The sequence below is a fragment of the Hippocampus guttulatus genome, chromosome 4 (genome assembly GCF_054856545.1).
Source record: "Hippocampus guttulatus isolate MCC_2025c chromosome 4, RoL_Hgut_1.0, whole genome shotgun sequence".
NCBI lineage: Eukaryota > Metazoa > Chordata > Actinopteri > Syngnathiformes > Syngnathidae > Hippocampus > Hippocampus guttulatus.
Genome location: NC_141264.1, coordinates 15,249,073 through 15,271,616, shown reverse-complemented (window position 1 = coordinate 15,271,616; position 22,544 = coordinate 15,249,073). Strand labels below are relative to the sequence as shown.

At 43.4% G+C, this 22,544-nt stretch overlaps 1 protein-coding gene across 7 annotated transcripts in view; it reads right to left on the bottom strand.

Moving 5' to 3' along the window:
* The window catches only part of frmd4a (FERM domain containing 4A), a 140,504-nt gene that overhangs the window by 28,904 nt on the left and 89,056 nt on the right, over positions 1-22,544 (bottom strand). For 6 of the 7 annotated variants that reach the window (XM_086108597.1, XM_086108598.1, XM_086108593.1 and 3 more), the window contains exons 2-5: positions 11,910-11,975; positions 4,776-4,870; positions 3,823-3,915; positions 458-542 (exon numbers count right to left, since the gene is read on the bottom strand). In XM_086108597.1, coding sequence (XP_085964723.1) covers positions 458-542; positions 3,823-3,915; positions 4,776-4,870; positions 11,910-11,975 — 339 coding nt within the window. Of the gene's footprint in view, positions 1-457; positions 543-3,822; positions 3,916-4,775; positions 4,871-11,909; positions 11,976-14,813; positions 15,212-22,544 lie in introns of those variants that run through there. The other variant, XM_086108600.1, reaches the window with a different exon arrangement.

The following is a 22,544-nucleotide window of genomic DNA, read 5'->3' as shown; positions in this document are numbered from 1 at the left end:
TTTTATTAGTATGAAAAGTAGATACCAATGACGGTGAGAACAAAAACAGCTGCTCCGATGATCCATTCATGATTCTCCAACATGTTGATTTATGGAAGGGTGCCATCACTTTGGGTGATGGTTGCCCTCTTCTGGACAATACACTTAGAGGCTTGACTGGCATAGCAACATCAAAGGTCGAGCGGAGTGATTTTTAAAGTGTTAAAGTGGTCACGTTTTTTTTTTTCTTGGGGTCGTCCCTGCAATTTCTGCAAAATGTCTTGCTTGTATTATTAAATAAATGGTTGAGTGGCTTATCTGTGCCACTGACAACACTGAGCAGAGGGGGAAGCAACGTCAATGTAATCCACTCCAATCATAACACAATCTTCTTTAGTAGTACTCTAGAGGAGAACCACCAAATAAATATCATACAGTAATCATTAGTGTAAATGATAGCAACAGAAAGCTGATTTACCTTGTAGATGATGGACTTGGCATTGAGGAAAAAAAGCTCAATTGTGGCGTTGTCTTTCAAGTATGATATACTCTCTATGTAGAACCTGAAGATGAAAAAAAATACACCAAACAAACAAAAGACCATGTGTCATTTCCTACGTAGAAAATGCATATAAAACAGCACACAAATGATTGTACTAATGTGCATTTACACTCTTTGGCATCTTTGTTTCGGCACACCTCTGCAGTCGGATAACATTTGTATTCCCAAAAGCATAAAATGTGCTGCTGGACAGCTGCTCATTTTACATTATGGTTCCTATTATGGAGTGGAGCAGCACTGCATCATCCAGTGAACTGTTTCTAATACTTTGCCCCTCTCGGATAACTAATTCAGCTCACCGACATGACATTCTAAGCATGACTGAAAGGCCGATTTATTGTTTTCAGCCACCGGAGCTCGTGGAACAGCAGACGTTGCTGCTGGTGGCCACAAGGAGGCACTAAAGGCCCGTTTATCGTTAGCTGGAGGCGCACGTTCACATCTGCTGTCTCATCATATTGCCTTGCAAACACATACGCGCGAACAGTACCCCCCCCCCCCCCCCCCCCCACACACACACACACACACACATACGCACAAACACACGCTGGAGAGCGAAGCACAGTAACCCACTTCTGGCAGGGCACTTGTGAACCAGAGAAGTAACATAATAACGCCTTCTATATTTAGCTCATGAAAGCATGCATGCATGTCGAGCTTGATGGAAGGCAGTATGCTGGGAAGGAAGCTATTCATTCTCAGCGCCCATGTTAAAAGATGCTTTACACTAAATGCATTCCTCCCACCTCTTGGCCATGCATCCAAGCTGCATATATTTTACACAGCGGTGGGCCGTGCATTTTGTATGTGTTTGGTGTCTTACTTGACTTAATATACTTCTCATTATCACCACTACCATGTCATACGCATCTTCACAGTTCCTCTGAGTAAGTACAGTATTTGTGAGTAAATTGAGACAGTATCAAGATTATTTCAGTATGCATTTTCGGGCACATTTTTGTTTGGAGTCATACTGTGAGATTTTTCTCAGGTAAAACGGATGCCTTGGCTCGATAAAAGTTGGGAAAACACAGATTTAGGCTATCGGCAGTGATCGTAAGAGGATCAATGAAGGAAAGCCCATACTGCTTTAGAAATTGAGCGTCGAGAAAATGCAAAACCGGCCCGATCAATAACCCCGTATGAACGTTTAATTAAAGCCACACCTTTGATGAGAGCTGCACACGGGGCAGCCTGACATTTATTAGGCCTAACACCAAATGCAAAAAAACATTCTTCTATTTTATGCCGGTGAAAACAAGATGCTTGGGCTGGAAATGAATTCAGCGTTGACATTTGAGTTTATTGTTGTTCTATCTTGTAAAATGCCTATCCTTGTATGTGTGTGTGTGTGTGTGTGCGTGTGTGTGTGTGTGTGTGTGTATTTAATGTATTGAGGCTGGTGATTGGACTGAACAATGGCAGAGAATGTGCGAGTGAGAACCTTTAAGGGGGGTCTTAGTTCAACAGTTACACCGCCTCTTCCACATCCTATATCACCTTCATATATAAGGGCTATATAATGATAAACGTCTTGAGTTACGGACACTCACTTTGTAACTTGCGAGTAATTGTAAATAGCCACATACAGGGGGACCTCGTTTTTACGATGGCCCTGATGTGAGGTGTCGAGGGCATGAAGACAGGCGATGAACTAGTGTGCACAGCAGACTAAGATTTAGAGATGCACTCGACCCAGCGTCACTTGATTTTGAGTATCTGCTGGTACGTTTATTGTATTGTACGTACGAACGTTTAGTCTCAATTTGGAACTAAGCCAATGCATTTAGAAGAAAAAGAGCGCATTTAAACGGTCTCAACTCTTTTCATTTGAAATAAGGCATCCCAACAAGTTACTTTTTTAATATGGTTATAAAAATAGTTGCAGTGGTTTTCTGCCTCTGGACTATTTCACGCCGCCATACAGCCCCAAAATGTTACATAGTACTAGTACAAAATTAAGCTATTTCTTTACGATTCAGCAATCTCTTTGTACCTCAGGAAAAAAAAAGTCATTTTATGAACTCTAATGATTAATAAAATATTACATATCACCTCTAAGTCACGTGATCGGCCCTGATTTCTAATCACACGATCAGATCGGGCCAACACTAGTCAGTAAACGTCATCATGCATCATGAGAGTGTTGTTTTTTCATTAAATTGTTTTATATTCAAGGTCTAGAAGTGTGTTTCATTCATATATTTGCTGTTTAATTAAGATCATACTCCTGCGTGACGACTTCATATACAATCTTGGGTTACATCACCGCTCCAGGAATGCAACTCCATCATGAACCAAGAATACCTAATACATGTTTGGTGCTCCTTAAAAAAATTACAGAAGGACCCAAGTTGGAAAATCTGAGGAAAGCATGTAGAAAACATGTAAATCAACACAATTATTGCTATCAACCAAAATAAAAAAAAATAAAACGTATGTAGATGTATCAAGTATTTCCTGCTTTATTTACAAATTATTGGCACATAATGCAGGGACGTTTTTAAAACAAATGCATGGTTTTCCTCCAATTCCCCCGTGAGACGAGACGAGGCTTTTGCCGAACAATCGTCACATTGTGTCATTATTTTTGGTCGTCTTGTAAATGTCAACCTGGGATCGACTTCGCCGCAGCAGTGTTTGGCCCAGTGTACCGCGTTGCTACGCGTGTTGCTCGCCAATGGGGAACTCCCCGGAGGGGAGCTGAGTGGGGGGGGGGGGGGGTGCAGTGACATTATCCGGATGTATGTGTAGGGAACAAAGAACTCCAGTGGGCCAAAAACAAAGCCTATGCTTTTCACTCAGGGCTATCTGATGTTGCATGCTTATGTGTGTGTGTTTTGGGTCAGCAGTTCACAGTTTTTATACAAGTAGCATTTTGAGTTGATGAACGACCAATATTTCACTGTTGAAAAGCTGCAGAGATGAAAATCGTTTCAACAAACGTGCACTCCTGGATATAAAAATGCCAAGTAGTCTTTGGTGTGGGGTGGGGAATGGTAAAGCTTCCTTATTTAGAAACACAGTGCATATTCTTGAAGTCAATGAGATTCGTGATCGGCTGAGGGGCTCCTACGCTGGGAGTTAACTACTGGGGTCAGAGCAATTTTATTGCATCCGTAGTAGCCGGCCGCCTTGATGTGCACCCCCTAACGCACTGAGCGTCGGCAAAACACACAAACATAACGGCCCACTTTCCTCAGAGACACACACACACACACACACACACTTCTGAAGTGGAGGACATTGCAGGGTGCTGATGAAGTGGATGAAGAACTCACCTGACACAGAAGTAGAGGACAATGGGCCCTGATTTCTTGGGGAATTCATGTTCTAACACTCTGCGGTCCAGCTGTAGCCAACTAAAATGGCCCCTGAGGAGAGCCAAAAAAACAACATCATTAACCCCCTTATTGAGATGTGCTGGAGGGAAATAATTACGCCCGCTGATGAGTCTGATTGTTTTGCCTGTTTTGCCCCTCCCCCTGAATGACATAAACAAAGGAGGCACACTCGCACAAGAGAGGTCACATTATTTCCCTTTATGAAAATCATTTGACCCTTTACATGACTTTGCAGGTCACGAGGTGCAACTTGTCATTGTACAGTCGGTCAGCGAGCACACTGAATTCAGTGACATGTTTCCTCAAACTGTGGCCTCCGCTTGAAGGCTGAACTTATACTCCCTGGGTCAAGGGACACCATTCACCATTATTTTGCAGTATTCTACAAAATAATTGCAGACGCCAACTAGTAGTGTCAATGGAGGTTATCCTCATTTAAACCAATGAGCAGAAGAAATCAGTCATGACAACGAAATGCAAATGCTTCTCCGGTTTCCTCCCACATTCCCAAAACATGCACGGTAGGTTGATTGAACTGATCTACATTGTTCAGAGGTGTGAATGTGAGTGTGGAAGGTTGTTTGTCTTTTTGTGCCCTGATGATTCGCTGGCAACCAGTTCAGGGTGCACCAAAATTCTCGCCCGATAACAGCTGGGATAAACTCCAGCACCCCCGTGGCCCTTAGTGAGGATAAGCGGTTCAAAAAATGGATGGAAGACGGATGTGTGTGATTCTGGTGCTTATGTCTCTGAAGTTAACATGCAATTTGGGTTTCCGTACACAGAGGTTGTTTCATGTGTTTTGTATTCAATGTAACACCAGCCTTATTAGATATGTGTCATTTAAAATGTACATGAAATGAGAGATTAGCCAACACTTCAGGACTCACGTTTCGTCTGTGTATGCAATTCCGAAGTATTCCTTCTCCTTGAGGTTGAAGTGAGAGGCTACCAGGTCCAGGAGGTCCTTAGCCATTAACTTGGGCTGCAGAAAGACACATTCGATATCATCAGTAAAAGATGTTAGAGAACTGCAACATACACCGTTGTTTCTCAAAGTGACACTTTAAGTGGCCAAACACTGGCAAATATTTAACAAATTTGAGCTTCGAAATTAAGTCTTTATTAACCCCCCCACCCCTCAAAAGACTCAGTTGTGATTTTAGGCCCACATTTTAGCCCATATCCCACCAAGCGTTGAAAATTTGCGAGTGTTGGCGAAGGTAGCGACGGTTGAGTTCGCATCATGGTTCGTTCAAGGTCGCCAAACTATCTCTGGACATTATCCAAACATTTGAACATGAACACGTTCAAAATGTTTTTTAACATGTCAATTTGAAAAAATGTCTTGTTTTTGAATAAAAAGATGACAATTAAAACATGTTTTATTTTTGAGTCATTGATTAATCGACAAAAGAATCAACCGATGAATCGATTTTCAAAATAATCATTAGTTACAGGCCTCGTCTTTTTACTTTTGACACTTTACTCTGTTAAATGCTCAAAACCCACTGAAAAATATATTTGACGAATATATATCAATGGGAGTAATGAGATGGATTACAGTTGATGAACATAAAACTGCAGTGGATGAGTTATATGTCTCGTGGCTGCTTGGACCTTGAGGGAAACAGGGATCCTTTTTTGTGTTATGTCCTAGGCACCACTAGGCGGGCATGACAATCACATATTGGTACATGGGGTAATAGCAAATAACATCTCTTTATTATCATTCGTGCTGCTTCTCATGAAGTTCTGCAAAAGAAACAGCTGTGTTTCAGAGTGCACCGGATATTTACTTACTGCAGTGACAAAGCATTTTTTGACAGAACGGAGGGTAAAGTGCAAAAATGAGTGAGAGAAGAGGAGGTTAATGACAGGAAGAGAGAAGAAATGGATGGCGCTCAGGGATGCTGCTGACAGTGCGGTGACCGTGCCTTTCCTTCTCTGCTCTCTCGCTCTCCTCTCAGCCTCTGACCCACACCTCTGCTGCAGAGTCATGCCTCTGGGCCAGAGCACTGTACTGCATCGGCGATCGAGGGCTGCAGCCACGACCAGCTTCCAATCGACGGTCCTAGTGGCTCACGCTAATGCGTGACTGACGTTCAGTTGTGACTGATGCATTGTAGAGGCAAAGTGATGACAGTCCCCCATTTTCAGTCACCAGCTCACTAACGGCATCCAGGATGTTTTAAATCAAAGGGTGCGGACGAGGAACGTCGCCTCATGCGGCTGGGCAGTGACATTTTGCGTAAGAGGACGCCCCGCCCTGAATGAGGTTAACCGGGAGTGTGCTTCGCCTCTGTAATACACACACACACACACACACACACACACACACACACACACACACACACACACACACACACACACACACACACACACACACACACATGATTACGGGCATGCGCTCCACATGCAAATAGCCCACTCACAACATACTCTCACTCTTAGCTACAGCACTAAAGGGGCGCATCTTCCTAACAATCTTCCCCCCGAGGTCTGCTGTTATCTACTCACAGCACACTTACAACCACAGTGACAGGCGCTACTGGGAGCTATTTCAAGAGATGCCAGTGATGATGTCATCTCAGCATATACACACGCACACATCTTCACTGACCTATTGATCACAGATCACAGATAAGAATGACCGCCTACGTAGATCTTTCTCGTTTCTTTTTGCCATACAAAAATTGCTCAGGAAACCGAATGAGCGCAACAGAGAGAAACATAGAAGTTGGGATGTGTCCGACATATTCATCTATTTGTTTTGAGACACAAAAAGTAGAATGAGAACGAATAAATAGCCAATGAACCATATTTTATCACTGTACCATCAAGGAAATCTATGGGGTGCTCAGTTTAGAATTCCGTCACATAACGCCGATTTATAGCTTAAATCAGAGCGCACTATCAGTAACCTGGGCTAACATAGTAAGATGACAAGTCAATATATGAAAATCACTCCTAGGACAGGAATATAAATAAATAGAATTTACCGTTGCACAAAACTGAAGCACCACCGTTTTATCATATGGTGTATTTGAACACCTTTGTTTTTTTTTTTCATCATAATCCAATTCAGCGAGATATTGCCACAACAGTGTCCGGTGTAACACAGCTGTATAAAACACTTGTCAGGCTGTGACAAATGCTTTCAACGAAACAGTACGGATGAAAAGCGTGTCAGCTTTTAAAGTACCTCAGTTACTTTTTCACATTCGGTGAGTAACTTGCCCTCCACTGTTAGCGGCCGACGAGGCTAAGTAACATGCATAACCAATGCATGGAACTGTTTGGTTTGGAACTGCGCTCTTTCTAGCTTAAGCGGTAATGAGTGTTTTCAGCTTTTATGAAACGCACGCCACGGTCTTTTATTCCCATACAGCCATCAACAATTCGAGCCGATAATAGCAATTATTGTGCATGTGTGCAAACCGCAGTGGAACCAGCAGCGAGCGACGAACAGGGACACAACCAAAAAGGCCCGTTGTGAGGGAGATGAGAGCAGCAGAAAGCAATCTTGGGAGGTTTGCCTTGAGTCACTTGTTTCTACGTTGTTATGAAAACAGGCTACGCTGAACTGTGTAATTGGTTTTGGATCTTTCTACCTGTCACGCTCTACGTCATCTTATCTCATCTTATCTGTGAGACAGCAGACACCAAACATATACTGGACGACGTGCAACTGTGTTTTGGGAGATCAGACTGACAAGTTGGTGAGTGGGTTCATGCAAAAAAGCTCTCTGGTAACACATTTAATGATTAACAGCAGAGAATTACAAAGGAGTGCTGATGTTGAGATGTGACAAATGCACAAAAGGCAGTACTCACTGCTATGTTGGCACTACATTGAGACAATTTAATTTTAAAAAATGGCTTAATGCAGGTTGTCAAGCCTTACTAGAACATTGGTGTCAAATGAAACATCAGCGCTTTGTAATGCTATGGTAGCACAAGAGTGGCTGAAACAAAGAGGTCGATGTAAAATTCTTGTCGGAATAAATACATCAAGACATAAATATTGATGTCGAGCACAAGGTCAAAGCGCCAGATCTGACTTTGAATTGAGATGTGCATCAACATTTAATGCACTCTTATTTGGGTGCGATGTATTTCTCACTGACATGTCACTTTAATCAGTTTAAAGGTTGAAGGGAAATCGTGCAAACAAGCATCAAGCAGACACGCAGGAAGCAAATCCGACACCGTTACACAACTTGGCCTCAGTGCTCGATTTGCTGCCCATTAGCTGACACCATTTTATGAATGGCATCTATTTTACAAGGGTGGTGTATCAGGTGGTGAGCTTCTAGGGTTACTACCTGGCCAATAGTTGCGCTAGCCTCCTGGCACATAGCTGCCAACCAACGAGGCGTTTCTCCATAAACAAACCGCAAGAGGACTCCCTCTCAAAGGTTAAGGGGAAGGCGGTAAAGAAAGGGGGGCAGGGGAGGGGGAGGTTGTGGGGGATAAAAAGCAAACGGCCCCTTTGGGATTAAACACCTGGCCAATGTTACAAATCGCTGACCTGAATGAGATCAAGATTTTGGAGGCCAGCTGAGGCTTTGCAGGAAAGAAAGGACCAAAGCACTGTTAAATAATTAGGAAGACGTGAAATTGTCCAGCACAGCAACGGACTACTTTCTCAACGCTTGAAAAAACATTCCACTTCTGGCGGGTTATGGCCATTCCCTCAAGACAACATTTTCAAAAGGTCAACATGATAATTTTTCTTTTCTCTGAATCATGGCTCCGTAGCCTACTGAATTCCCACAGTTTACGAATGCATCTTGCGTGATGCATCACAGGCGTGTCCCATCTCCTGAATCATTGAGAAAAAGGAGATGATACAGAAATTCAATGCACCTATCGTCAGCAGAACAAGAATGAGATAAAAACCATCCACCCCTTTGTTTTCAATGGGCATATTGTCATTAGGATCACGGCTCAGCTGACTTTGGGCAAGAAACGAGGTGCACCCTGGACCGGTCGCCAGCATATCCCACGGCAGTAATAAGTGAAATCTTTTGTCGGAAAAATATGCCACAAAGTTAAAGAGGTAAGAGAACGACGGATGGATGAATAGGTGGGCAATTAGAGAATAGATTATAGTTTGGAGGCGGCCCGGTAGTCCAGTGGTTAGCACGTCGACTTCACAGTGCGGAGGTACCGGGTTCAATTCCAGCTCCGGCCTCCCTGTGTGGTGTTTGCATGTTCTCCCCGGGCCTGCGTGGGTTTTCTCCGGGTACTCAGGTTTCCTCCCACATTCCAAAAACATGCATGGCAGGCTGATTGAACTCTCTAAAATTGTCCCTAGGTGTGAATGTGAGCGTTGATGGTTGTTTGTCTCTGTGTGCCCTGCGATTGGCTGGCAACCGATTCAGGGTGTCCCCCGCCTACTGCCCGAAGACGGCTGGGATAGGCTCCAGCACCCCCCGCGACCCTAGTGAGGATTAAGCGGTTCGGAAAATGGATGGATGGATTATAGTTTGGTTGTAGCCAGGCATGAACCTGTTACCAGTTCTGTGGTTTTAAAAAGTGCTCCGACAGCAGTATGATTTTTGTTTTCCTTTTCTTTTTTTTTTTGTGCGTCATGACTGCAGGCAAAGTGACATGACCTCTCCCCTTCCCGATGATGCGAACAGTCAGTGAGCCCTATGACTTTCCCTCTGGAAAAAGTCATATCTTTTGGGAATTGTCCGGGTACTGCAACTAGGAAGAGGAATGATATGCAAAACTCTGAATCCGATATACAAGCCCATACTTAGTTGGTTGTTTGACTGGTTGATGACTGGATGCACGGATGGATTAAGGGTCGGTTGGACGTTGTTATTAGTGGATGGATTGGTGGATGGTGGGACAGATGGAGAGGTGGCTACAGGGATGCATAATTGATAGGATGAGGTAAATTGGGGAAAATGGGACAGCTGAATAGGTGGTTGCTAAGATAAAAGGATGACATAAAAAAATGGATACACCACGCACGGACGCATGGATGCAGGTGATAAGGTAACGGTTCAGTTGTGTTTGGAGAGGCAGGGGGATTTGGTGGAGGGCAAGAGGAGGCTGTGACTCGGAAAAGAAGCTCAACTGTGGAGAATGAAGCGGAAAGCCGAGAGAGAGAGAGAGCGATAGACAGACAGAGAGAGAAAGAGAGAGAGAGAGAGAGATGTCGAGGGATAGAAGATGAGGGGATCATTTCTGGCAGTGTAATCGAATCAGAGAGTCAGCAGACCTATCCTTGGCTTGAACACTGAATTTTTTCATCTCTCTTTCTCACGTTCGTCTATTCCTGAGCTCTTATCACAATTTGCTCTCTCTGGCTAAAACTTTTTCCGTCAATATCTTGAGTCACCCTTTGCTCCCGAACTGTATCAGTACAATTATATTTTTTTGTCTTTTTATTCTGCTGAAGTCAGGTAATGAGCCAACTCAGGGGGCTTTAAAAGAAAGGTAAGCAAAAAACGGAGGGGGCTTCAAATGAAATTGCTCCGGTTTCTGAGATTCAACTGTTACCAAGGCAAAGGCATGACCGAGGTGACTGCCAATGGGGGAAGGCAATGAAGATCTATAAGTCGAAGTCCAAAATGAGGTTATTGGAAAAGTGCGTTGACGTGAACAGTCAAAACTGCAGAACACATCCACTCCTGTCTTGGTGTGGTTGAAGTTTAGGGCTTGGTTGAAGTTGTGGCCAGATTGTTTTGTCAACTCACAACCAATTCAGCGTGGCACTTCTCCTGCCAGGTTGTCAAGATTGGTCAGAAACACCTACAAGTTGCCTAGAGTTGTTTCTGGCAGTGGTACGCTCTGAAAATGAGCTCCCATTGGGATGGTTCCCACGAAATGAGGTAAGGGGCTGCCCAAAAACAGCCGCTGCAGCTCCGATAAAGGGACACCTGTGGTCGGTGATTTGTGAGTACGGAAAATTGAGATCTGGGGGTGGGTGGTGGGGGGTATGATGTCCCTTTAACACCCACTGAGGTGAACTGGACTCTCTGGTGAGTTGGCCCTCTCTTCAAATTCACTGGTCCTGGTTTATCACACAGATTGCCAAGAAGAAACCCTATCTTTGCTCTCTGCTTACCAAGCATACCACCACCAATTCTCTCCGTTGCAGCAGTTTTATTGACTTCATCGTTCCCAAAGTCCAAACAACCGCTGGTCGAACTCAGAGCTCGACAGAGCACCCAATAATCTCACGAATGCTCCCAATTTTTCAGTGTGCTCGTAAAAATATAATCCGGTCATGCAGCACGATTGCATGTTTTAATGCTCCTATCGTTTCATACAGCGATGGCGCTCCAACTCTGTGTCCGCCTGTCAGACTGCACACAGAAGGCGGAACGTATAAATAAAATAAATAAATATCCAAATCTGGATTGTGTACTTTGCAACGCTAACTGCAATCTAATTTCACGACCTCTATTTGCTTTATCAAGGATGACTCTACCCCTTTCAGCTCGCTCCCCTTCACTGAAACGCTCACAACCTACTCTGCATTTTGGCCATGGTGACTGCGGATGCTTGTATTTCCATTGGTACAGATGGATTTATAAATACTGTTGGGTACTACTGTTGTAAAACACAATATGTATAGGGCTGGTTGGGTCTCCAACTATCAATATATAGTAAAAAACAATATTTTGTTGTCCTAAGACCTTAAATTGTGGATATAAATACAAATATCAGTCGTGTGTAAAACATTTTAAAGCTTTTTGATGAGACCCTTTGGAGCATGAAGGATGTTGTCGGCCACCCCGAGACATACAGAGCTATTCTGTAGCGTTGAGATGATCACTCAAGAACAGATTGACACGTTGCTGATACACTGCCATGGGCATCTGTCTGTTTAACGTCTGCGCGGTCAGGTGAGCGTGAGAAAAGTGCAAAGTCACCATGCTGACATATTTTGCCCAGTCAGCAACAACCGTGGACCCCTCTGGGACACCAGCATCAGGCCTCCCTTGCCCGGAGCTATGAAGAGAGGAATAAAATAGCTGGAGGTACAAGCAACTCACCTGCACAAGGAGCTCCAGCTTCCTGTCATCCAGGAGATGGACCTGACATCGCCTCCCCTCCGTCATCTGTGAGACAGAAGATATACTGCTCAATATTTGTTGACATTTAATTACAAAGAAAAATGCATCCTCTCCAATGATCCAATCACCCTCTGTGAAACTCTGCTCAGTCATAACAAGGTTAGATCGCTGTTGTAAAGACACAATGGCTCAATTCAGCCATGTGATGACGGACCTTTCCAGCAATCCCTCTTTTGAGCAGGAAAAGCAGCATCAATCAAAGCATTAACTACAGCGACCACAATGAGGGTGGTCGATTGTGATGTTTGAATCGTTGATGCAATGCTTTGCTGAATCAAGCTGCCAAGTCCATAAACACACAAGCAGGTGCAACAGCAAAATAGTGTGGGAAACACACAGGCATACACACACAAGCACTGTACAAGCTCAACAATCCATGTGGTAGACAAAACTGAAATAAAGCCGTCTAAACATGTCTGCACATTTCAAAATTCACACGAGTTAGAGTTGAGATGTACAGACTGCTTGGGGATTACCGGTAGTTGAATATTTTTGTGTCTGATACTTGAGAAAGTCGTGTGTCAGACTTTGTTATTTTCTCTCGGTTTCTTGGGGTTCATTGGGCTCGTAAATTGACGACTCAGTGGTATTGTCAGGTAGTTGTCATGCAGTTATATAATTCCTACAGAGTCGTGCTGCTTTTCGCACCTGCGCTCTATTCCGCAGACGTATGTAGCAACTGCATGTGTGACTGAGCAGCTTATCCCAATGGTGTTAGGCTCTTTTCGAAACCCGGTGGAGATCAAAATAAAGCGCTTTTACACCATTTGAAAAAAAAATCTGGTCTTTTTTTTCAACCTTTTTCCCCCCATTGTCACTCTTCTGCATGGAGGGCACCAACACGGAATGGTGGGGCGGGTTAGATGGGCCTGGCAATTTTCTACCTTCACAGGTAATATCAGAGCCAATATAGAGGCGGGCAACACCTTTAGTTTCTTTCACACTAGCTATTGAAGGGGGCATTTTACTGGTTAGTTGCTGTGAGTAAGGAAACAATGCGAGAAATAATGAAATGGGGGTTTAAGTCCATTGACTAATTTGATAGTTTCACAGTATGAGAAGCATGAGAATTTAAAGTTTAATTCCAGCGACTCACTGTCCGCACTCCTTTGTGCCGAAAGCAGCTGTGGCTGCTACACATCAAGTTATGCTGTATAAACACACAACGGCTCTGTAAATCTACTGATGGGCCAGTTTATTGGAAATGGCCGCCTGAAAGCCTGGGTGTGAAGTTCAACACCTGACACTCACTTCTCGACCAACTTTTTGTTGAACCCACACACATAAGGATCTGTCATCATAAACACTGAATGATCCACTGTCCCGATTTCTTTGAGCATATCGGGGAGGAAAACTCACTCTTAACACACACCTGGGGATAATCACTCAGATCAGGGAGGATAAATCACTCTTAACACAACCCCACATATTTCAGATATATTTTACAAACAATCCTTTAATGATTTTGATAGACAAATTAGGCTTGATTGCCGGTATGGGTGCAGCCCACTTACGAAACATTGGAGAAAAACGTTGTGAGGTTCCAAAACTTAGCAGCCACGTACACATGCACAACGGGTTTACAACTTCCAACCACAAGGGTCACGCTGGGAGCACTTAGCAGAGTGGAGAGGGTGTGTCCACAGCATGGTGCGGTGGTGGGGGGTAACAAACGCACTTTCTCAGAGCAGCTTGCACCGGAGTGAGCCATAAAGGGAAAATACACTCATGCACCATGAAAACTGTTCCAACATGTGCGGCTGCCTTGCGCTTTCAAGCCTCAGCTGACCCCGCCCACTCGCCACTGACTGATCCCCTGTGGTTTGAGGTCTTGGATGGGGTGCACCTGTGCACACAAACACATTTATTTTCCAAACCTTTTGCTTTCATCTTGGATTTATCGCTCCATGTTTACACTGTATACAAGCCATTTTAGTTTGGGCTACCTCGGGGAATGTGATTGTGACAACAGTATGGCATTGTCGCCAGCCACATGTTATTAAACATCTCACACAACGAACAGTTGAAGTTCTGCCGTTTAAGCATGTATTCCATCTCCTTGCTTTCCAACTTACTGGAAATATAACAGCAACAGTAATGGGGGGTTTTCCACTACTCGTGCCACTTTTGACCTACAAGTATGCAATTAAACTTTAGTAGTAACCTATTCTTGTGCACTTGTAACACGACTAGCCTCCTGGACCAGGCTAGTCGTTTTGCTTCACCAGTAACATAGAATTGACCTACGAGTAGGCCAAAGCTGTCTTACTGGCGTGCAGAAATGTCATACAGTAGTGGAAACATACTACGAGTAAGACCCATTTATTCTACTCGTGTGCTAAACTGTTTGATGGACCTTGCTCGATATCAAGCTCTGGAGTCTATGCTAAAAATGGATTTTCAACAGACCCACAAAACACAGAGTGACCAAGAATAGTACGAATGAGACAAATTACCACTTTAGAGAGTCTTTATTTTAAGGCCCGGGACAAACACTTTTTTGGCTTTTGTTTTGTGGCATTGGACAAACACTGCAGAGACTTCTTTTTGCACCCCCCCCCCCCCCCAAAAACAATAAAGTCCAAAAATAGAGCTAAGTGGAAGAAGAAGAAAAAGCAACGTGGAATATTTGAGCCATGCTAGGATGGAAGGATCAGAATCTAACATCAAGAGGAGAGGTGAGCATGTCAACACAAGTCATACACACAAGCGGCAGCGGTTCAATACATCTCAACCTGGGTGGTGATTAATCAGCATTTTTGTCAATTTGACTCCGAAGGTGATGCTCAGCCAGCGCTGGCAAATACTCAATTCAAACATTACCTTCAATGCGCTGCGCGAGGCTCCCACGCACAAAAAAAGAAAAAGAAAAACGACTCCGAGTTGCTGCGGGGGGGCTTTCACAAGAAAGAAAAACAGTCAAAGTATTATTATTATTAGTCCCAGAAAGAAACGAGTCGCACGACAGGCAGACAAGCGCCCAACAGCAGCCGTCCCGAAGGATGAAGAGGAGACACGTCCGCATCCATGTTGGGGGTGACCACTGACCAGCAGATTCAACTGACAACTGTCTCTCTTCCGTAGCTGATCCTCTGCCTCCCCCCGCCCGGACGCCGCTCGCGCAAGGAATAACCCGGCTAACTAGCAGGCTAGCTTCCGCGGCTCTCATTCCTCCATCTCCACCTCCAGAAGCCCGAGGATGATGAGAGCTCCCTCCACTCTTCCTCTTTCCCCTCCTCCCTCTCCTCCCCTTCCTCAAGCCGCCACCGGCGTAAACGGCGCAAACCAGCTCGGAGCAGCGGACTGTACCAACTGACAAATAGGAGAGGTGGACAAGGGGAAAACTCGGTTAAAATGAACTCGCAAATTTGTGTTCCAATGTGTCTTCTAATTGGATTGTTTGGTTTGTGGCGGTACAAAACCTAAGAATTAGTGGAGGAAATATGTCAAAGAGGGAGAAGGAAGTGTGTGGCGCTCGTGTCACCCTCCTCGAAGATTCTCATTGGTTTGGCGCGTGCGCGGCATCCTCGCGTCTACAGTCAAAACATGTTAATTCTTGAATAAATTCATTCATTCATATAGTAGCACACATGGTCACTGTTTGCTCTCGTTGACAGTCACACTTGCAAGGAATTTGACCACTGTGGCACCTTGATTTAGGAGAATAATTCGTCCTGGGATCAAGCTCGTTAATCAATGGTCCTCATATTGGAATAAACTGAAATTGCATTAATCCATTTGCAGCCCCACAAAACACCACCATTTCATAGTTACATATTTTTAATAAAGAAAACCAATTTATTGCATAAAACACAATACAAGAGAATTAAATAAACGTCTACTGCATTGTAATTTCTGAAGATTATTACATTTGTATTGAAGGATTATGATTATAATAAAAATCTGTAAAAAGTGAATGGCAACATACGAGGTTTGCAACTCAAAGATATGTCACAAAATCACAGAGGCAGTTCAGTTCATTAATTAAATTTACGTCCAGTTTAGCAAACTCAATGCCCGGGGGCCAGATCTGGCCAGCGACATAATTTTATGTAGCCCGCGAAAGGACACCAAGCATGTCAACTTCCCTGATGCTTGCTAAAATCTGTACCAAAATTTCAAACCTTATATATTATTGTTATTTTATAACAACTCGAGTACTACAGCCCTGCATTGAGTAACACAGAACTTCAACGGGTCAAACTGGGTCAGACAAACTACAACTTGTACAGTATTCAAGTGCTGTGGCTGACCTGCGGGGTTTAGTCCACAGAGCATTACATTTTGCAAATGCAGACCGAGACAGACTCTTGTATGTTTCTCATGTTCAAAACAGAGTTCTTGTAGGCTGAAATGCTGACTACCTACCTCTGGTTTTAGGTATGTTCTACAGAAAATTGTGAGAGTAAGTGGGTTTTCAAATCAGCCGGGGTTTACGGTGCTCTTAATCAAAGTACAGGTTTTCATTTCCATACACAGACCAGGGAAAATAATGCTGCTTCCAAATGGATTGGTTTGCACTGCCTGGATTTCGCCTTTCTCCATCCCGCCGCTTCCTGTCCGCATGCCACCAACACAAATCTCCTTCCTCGGGCTCGCCTTGCCTCAATGATTTTTCTGGCCCTCGGCGCTCACGCAACCATCACACTCATGTTCCGGGAAGCCAAATTGAAAGCTCGTGTTCACCTGACGCTGGCCGAGCAGCAGCTGTTGAAACTACAAAGTTGTTAACGTAGCACAATCAGCTCCAGTTTTTGGTACCAAAAATAGACACGGCCTTTGAGAGGCATATTTAGGTCCCTCTGCCTTTGTCTACTATTCAGAGAGTAAAAGACATTTCTGACAGTATTGTGTGTACCTTCAGCTATGACATTCATAGAGTAAAAGACATTTCTGACAGTATTGTGTGTACCTTCAGCTATGACATATTGCAGTCTTAGTTTTAAACTTGCGTAAATAACAGTATAGCCATGCAGAATGTGCATGCTTTTTAAATTATATTCTAGGGATCCTGTATTCAACAGGTGCAGTTCTGGAAATGTACGTTATTATTATTATTTTTTTAATGAAGCAATTCTCCACTGGTACAACAATATGAACTTTTGAGTAGCACAGTGACATAGATGTCTGCCTCACAGTTCAAGAGTTTGGTGTTCACATTTCTTCTCTCTGTGCTTGTGTGAATTTTTCTTTCCAAAAACATGATATTTTGTTAAATTGAGGGCTCTAAATTTTCCACAGATGTGAACGTGAATACTGTATAATGCAAATAAGATTATGTAACTGTTTAAAAATCCTGGTCTTGAAAAAAGGGCATCCTCCTATAACATGCCTGAGAATGGAAAAATAAGTAGATTAAATATTAAAGAAACAAGCTTGAATGAGGGCATTTTGAGTTGCTACATCAACAACCTTTGCAAAAATAGCTGGGGAAAAAATCAACACATACAAAGTAGCAAGCACAATATTATCAGTTTACCTTCAATTTGCAAAGCAGCTCTGAATTAACAATGCGATTGAATCCAATGACATGGGAGCAGTTACAACACAGGTGCCCGCTCTGTTTTTTTCTTCTGTACTGTACAATGACAACCGTTGTAATGACCAGAAAGACCGCAGATTATGATAATGCTACTGCAGCCCCGTAGCCACCTTCCAAAAAACTTCCACTGGCGAAATTACAAAATGTTTGCTCCATCCATCCATCCATCCATCCATCCATCCATCCATCCTTCCTTCCTTCCACTTACAAGCCACATAATGGGCCCTATTTTCTTGGACAGGTGCACATGTGCTTCGCGTAAAAAGTGGCGCAGCTTCATTTTTTGCCAGGACAGGTCTCTTTTACCATGTTTGAGAATTTGGCCGACTACATTACACCTTTCTGTGTGTTCTGGAAAGTAGACTACACTTAAGACCAAGTCCAAGTTGTGGCGTAGGTGGTGTAATGTGATTTTGGTGGATTTGATCCAGATGGAGAAAGAAGGATTCTGCGGCCCGTTGATATTTGCGGTGAATGTCATCGTATTTCATTCATCAAGATGGCATCTGCTTGTATCCAACCCTCTGAATCATTATAGAAATCACTTTATTAAATCCATTATTCTAATTCTAGTGTGTGTGTGTGTGTGTGTGTGTGTAAGTTTGTGTGTGTTTGTTTGTGAATGGCGGTCTACAAGTGTTCACTTCGCAGTGACTAACTTGATATCTTCTTGCAGTTCCTTATAAATGCACTTAGAGCATGCAGATCTCCTGCACGGACTCCAGCGAGTCTGTCATGCTTCCGCCACGAAGACTGTGTGCCTCTCCTGCGCTGAATTTAAAGGGAATGAGCGAAGCCACTTCGATTGGCCAGGAATCAAGGAATCACTCCAACAACGACACCAATGGCGCTTTTTGACTGCTCCCATCTATGAAAAAACGGGGAAAAAACCCTCAACCCATGCTCATAGTTAGACTGCACTTTGCACTAGACATGAAAATAGGAACCTCGGACACAGACACCCATTCGCAGTCACTGTCACATGGAAGTCCGGCAAGTGAACCACCCCACCGTAAGTGATAAACCTCTGTTCTATTTGATCCAAAACAATGGCTGCAAGTCGACATTCATTTTTGCTGAGTTCTAGAATGTCACAGGATAAGCAAAAGGCGGTGTTTACTCTCCACCCCACTTCCAAATGCACTCTAACCGGATTTTTATGTTTCTGGATATTTTTGGCTTCTCCCAGACACCGGATACTGCGTTGTCCAACTTAAACATCTCCAGATGAGTCCTTTCCCCTGCTTTAACACAAACACCCATTCCTGGTGTTTCCCTTTCCCCTCAGTTATATACATATCTGCCATCATTGGTTACTTCCTCTGTTTGCCATCACGAAGGCCCCGGTTGTTTGACTGAAACGAGGGAGGGAAGTGCAAAAGGAGACAGAAAGGGCTGAATTCGACAAAGACACATTGGGGGAAAGACCACGGAAGAACTACGAGAAGCAGACCCTAAACACTTTCCCTTCAGGAGTTTATGAATAAATGTTCAAAACGGGAGGAGTGCTACTGCACTAAAGTGGGGTATACGTATCATTTTACCAGTCGTAATTTTTGAAGTGTGTATGTTCAGCTTGCGTTCCGAACATTACGTGACCAAAACCAGAAAACAGGTGAGCCGAGACTTTCGTAATGTGAGCCTGAGGGCGCTTTCAGATTAATTTCACTTGACAGCAGAGGGTGCTATAGCAGAAAATGGTAGCGCCCGAACATTGATAGAAATGGACTGATTCATCTAATGAATTTGTATTCTACAACCGCATTAGTCATTAGAATACTGTGTTTTGACTAATGGAGGGGGGGGGCACTAGAACATCTTAGTGCAAAGATTATTTTGTTTGTTTTTTGCGTTCTCTTCGCCTTTAAGCGTGTACCTAGCTTAGGAGGGCAAACATCTGCCATTTTTATATGTCACACCTTCCGTGAACCTCAAAGTTTGCCAAAAAATACAATATGGTGAAACACTTGACTAGGTGTGACCTAGTTGGGCAAAGACTTGTGATGATGGTCAGGTGCGGTCTTAACAACATGCTGATGGGAAGCGATCTGGATGGCGGGTATGAGGCACAGAAAGGGATGGCGTGCACTCCAAAAGGTAACCTACATTGGCTGCAATTTGATATAAACCGGCCCTGAATGCTAATTGAAGCAAGATGGGGGAGTCTCTTTGTCACCAACACACAACCTCGGTCATCTCACGAGACTAAACAAAGCATGGTTTTACTCAGACAGACACATGATGGTTGGGCATCAAAGTGACCCCGCACGCCCCACTCTCATTGTTGTTGCGAGAAATCAACAACAACAGCAACAAAATCTACTTAATATAGTAGTAGAGTATTTATATTTCTTTGTTCGAACCACAAGAAAGTATTAGCATCTCCTGAATGTAAAGCACTAGATTTGAGACTGCGCAGAGAGGGTCACGCAAAGGCAGACAGGAATGTCTCGAGAATCCACTGACCGGGAGCGATCTGTTTTGTTTGCTCAAGTGTGTGTATATGTGTGTGTGGGAGTGCATTTTTGTGTGTGATTGTGAGCTCCACCCGTGCGCCAGTGACTGACTTTGTGGGTGAAATGTGGTTCCAGTTAGGGTTTTTTTTTTCTCCTTCTTTTTTTCCCCCCTCAAATCAGAACCACGCTGTGACACTTCAAACAAAGAGGAGATATTTCCAATGCAGACAACTCTTTGTTCTTGTTTTATTTGAATGCAACATTCCCAGACATTATACCCCCCACCCCAAAAAAAAAATTAATAAAAACTCACATTTATTCCGGAGAATCCCAATTTGGCCTCCAATTGATAGATTTGATGAAATATGACCAGCACTTTTATGGACAGAGAAATGTGACTTGTGGTTGTTCGGCAGGCAGTGAGCACATAAAAATGTTTAGTGTTCCTACACTAGTTTCTGTTGTGATCCACTTGTTTTTCTTAAGTGGTTTTTATCCTCAAATTCATCTTGCCAGGCTTTTTCATGTTTCTTGGGCGGGTTGTCACTGTTTACGATGACAATGGCATTTCAGTCAATCAATCTTGAATCTGCCATAGGCACCCAAATGCTGCTGGTCTCTATATTACAGTCATTGTCATTTAACCCCTCGTTGGGAAGTCCTGGAAAAGGTCCGGTCAAGACTCTCACACACATATAACAATTCCAAGTGTTTAGGGTGGACAAACCCAACCAGATGAGATCAGCGCTTTTGAAATATCCCACTTTGAATGCTCAAAAACGACCTGGAAAAGTCAATTGAAAAGCAACTGAAGCGTTTAAGAGCTACCACTTCTCATCTTGATAACTGGGGATGTGCTTTGTGTCCCCTTAAAGTACAATTACGTGTCTGATTGAGCCTAAATAAGGAGTATGACGGGCCATTAGTCATATTAGGGTTTTTGTAGTTGATTTGTGAAACTGATCCTGACACAAGTGCCTGGCAACTAGTCCAGCATCCACCCTTGACCCTGATCATGATACGCAGAATAGAAAATGGATGATAAACATACAACTTCACATCCCTTTTTTTTCCTTGTACTTCCTACTAGTGCAGAAAAACAACATGTCCCATCAGGCCAAGTTCCTATAAATGTTACCCTCAAGGATACCAAGAATAGGCACGGCAAAGTGGGCCACATACTGCAGTTGTGCGTGTCCGTTGATGGAGGAATGCTGCATTCTCTATCGACCATTCTACCAAATCCAACTCCACCCTACCACGAGTGTACTGAACTGCGTTTCTGTGGTTTGGTATCCCAGCTGAACATCACTGAAAAGTGGTTTGGTATAAATTAGTTGGTGTCGTGGCCTGGGCGTTCTGAGGAAAAGCAAAGAACTGGAGTGCGAACGAAACATTTGGTTGGAACCAAGGCTTGCCTGATGGTGTGTAATAGTGGAACCAGTTTCTTGCCCAGTGTCGTTTAGCTTCAGCAAAGACCCGATTCACAACTAGATGGCTTATGTGACATCATTTTGGTGGCACAAGTGGGATGTGCGTCATAAGAGCATAAAGGGAACCAGCATAGAATACAATATTTTCAGATTTGGATCGGGCCTCTTCCAAATGTGGATTAAAAATCTGACATGTATAAAAATATACTTACACAAAAATATCAAGATATACTGAAGCATTAAATATATATACAGTATATATATATTTTTTAAATCACTCACGGTAAATCTAAACAGAGGTGATTAAAGAACATGCAAAGTTGAGCTAGAGAATTGTTACTAAATATATTCCATATGTTCATAGTTAAGTGTACTACTTAGTTGTGCAAATTATTGAATTAAAATGTCTTTTTCACCATTTTAGTTTTCCTGAGGTTTTTGATCATGGCTAAAACAATGTGGCACACTTTGGAGTCTGGTATGAATTGCTCCCTTCACTTTACTTTGAATAACCAAATTATGTGGAGCAAATCAAATATTAGTTCAATGAGCGGAAGAGTCAGACCAGCAGACCAGAAGTTTTTTTTTTTTTTAAACTCATGGATGATGGTTTATTTTTGTTTCGTTGCTGTAGTTATTTCCATGCAACTTGGGCGTTAGTGCACGCGGGTTGTGTCATGTATTCCGTGAGTGTGAACACAGCCATGTGTTACTTGAAAGACACATGGAAATAGACGGCTATAGACATGAAATCTTCATTGGGGGAACTTGGACTTGCACTGTCAATCCAAACGATGTGGTATGACTTGGTCATTCCGGATTTAAGAGACAAACAGGTTGAGTGTGATGTCGTGACTTTTATCAATGAAAGTCAGTCCGAAGAGGGTCTGGTGGAATCTGCATGGATGTGAGGTGGCGACGAGTGTCAGCCTCATTGACAAGGGAAGGATCTCTGGCCGCCTACACCTTCTCTCTTCATCTATAATTTACATGATGAAAATCAGCGTTGACCCCAGTGATCCTCTGCTTACCGACAAGGCCGGAAACGTATGCCGGAAGGTGGCTTGATGTGACGTGGAGTTATTTGGTTCTGCATGCTTTAGAATAAAATGCATTTTGAGTT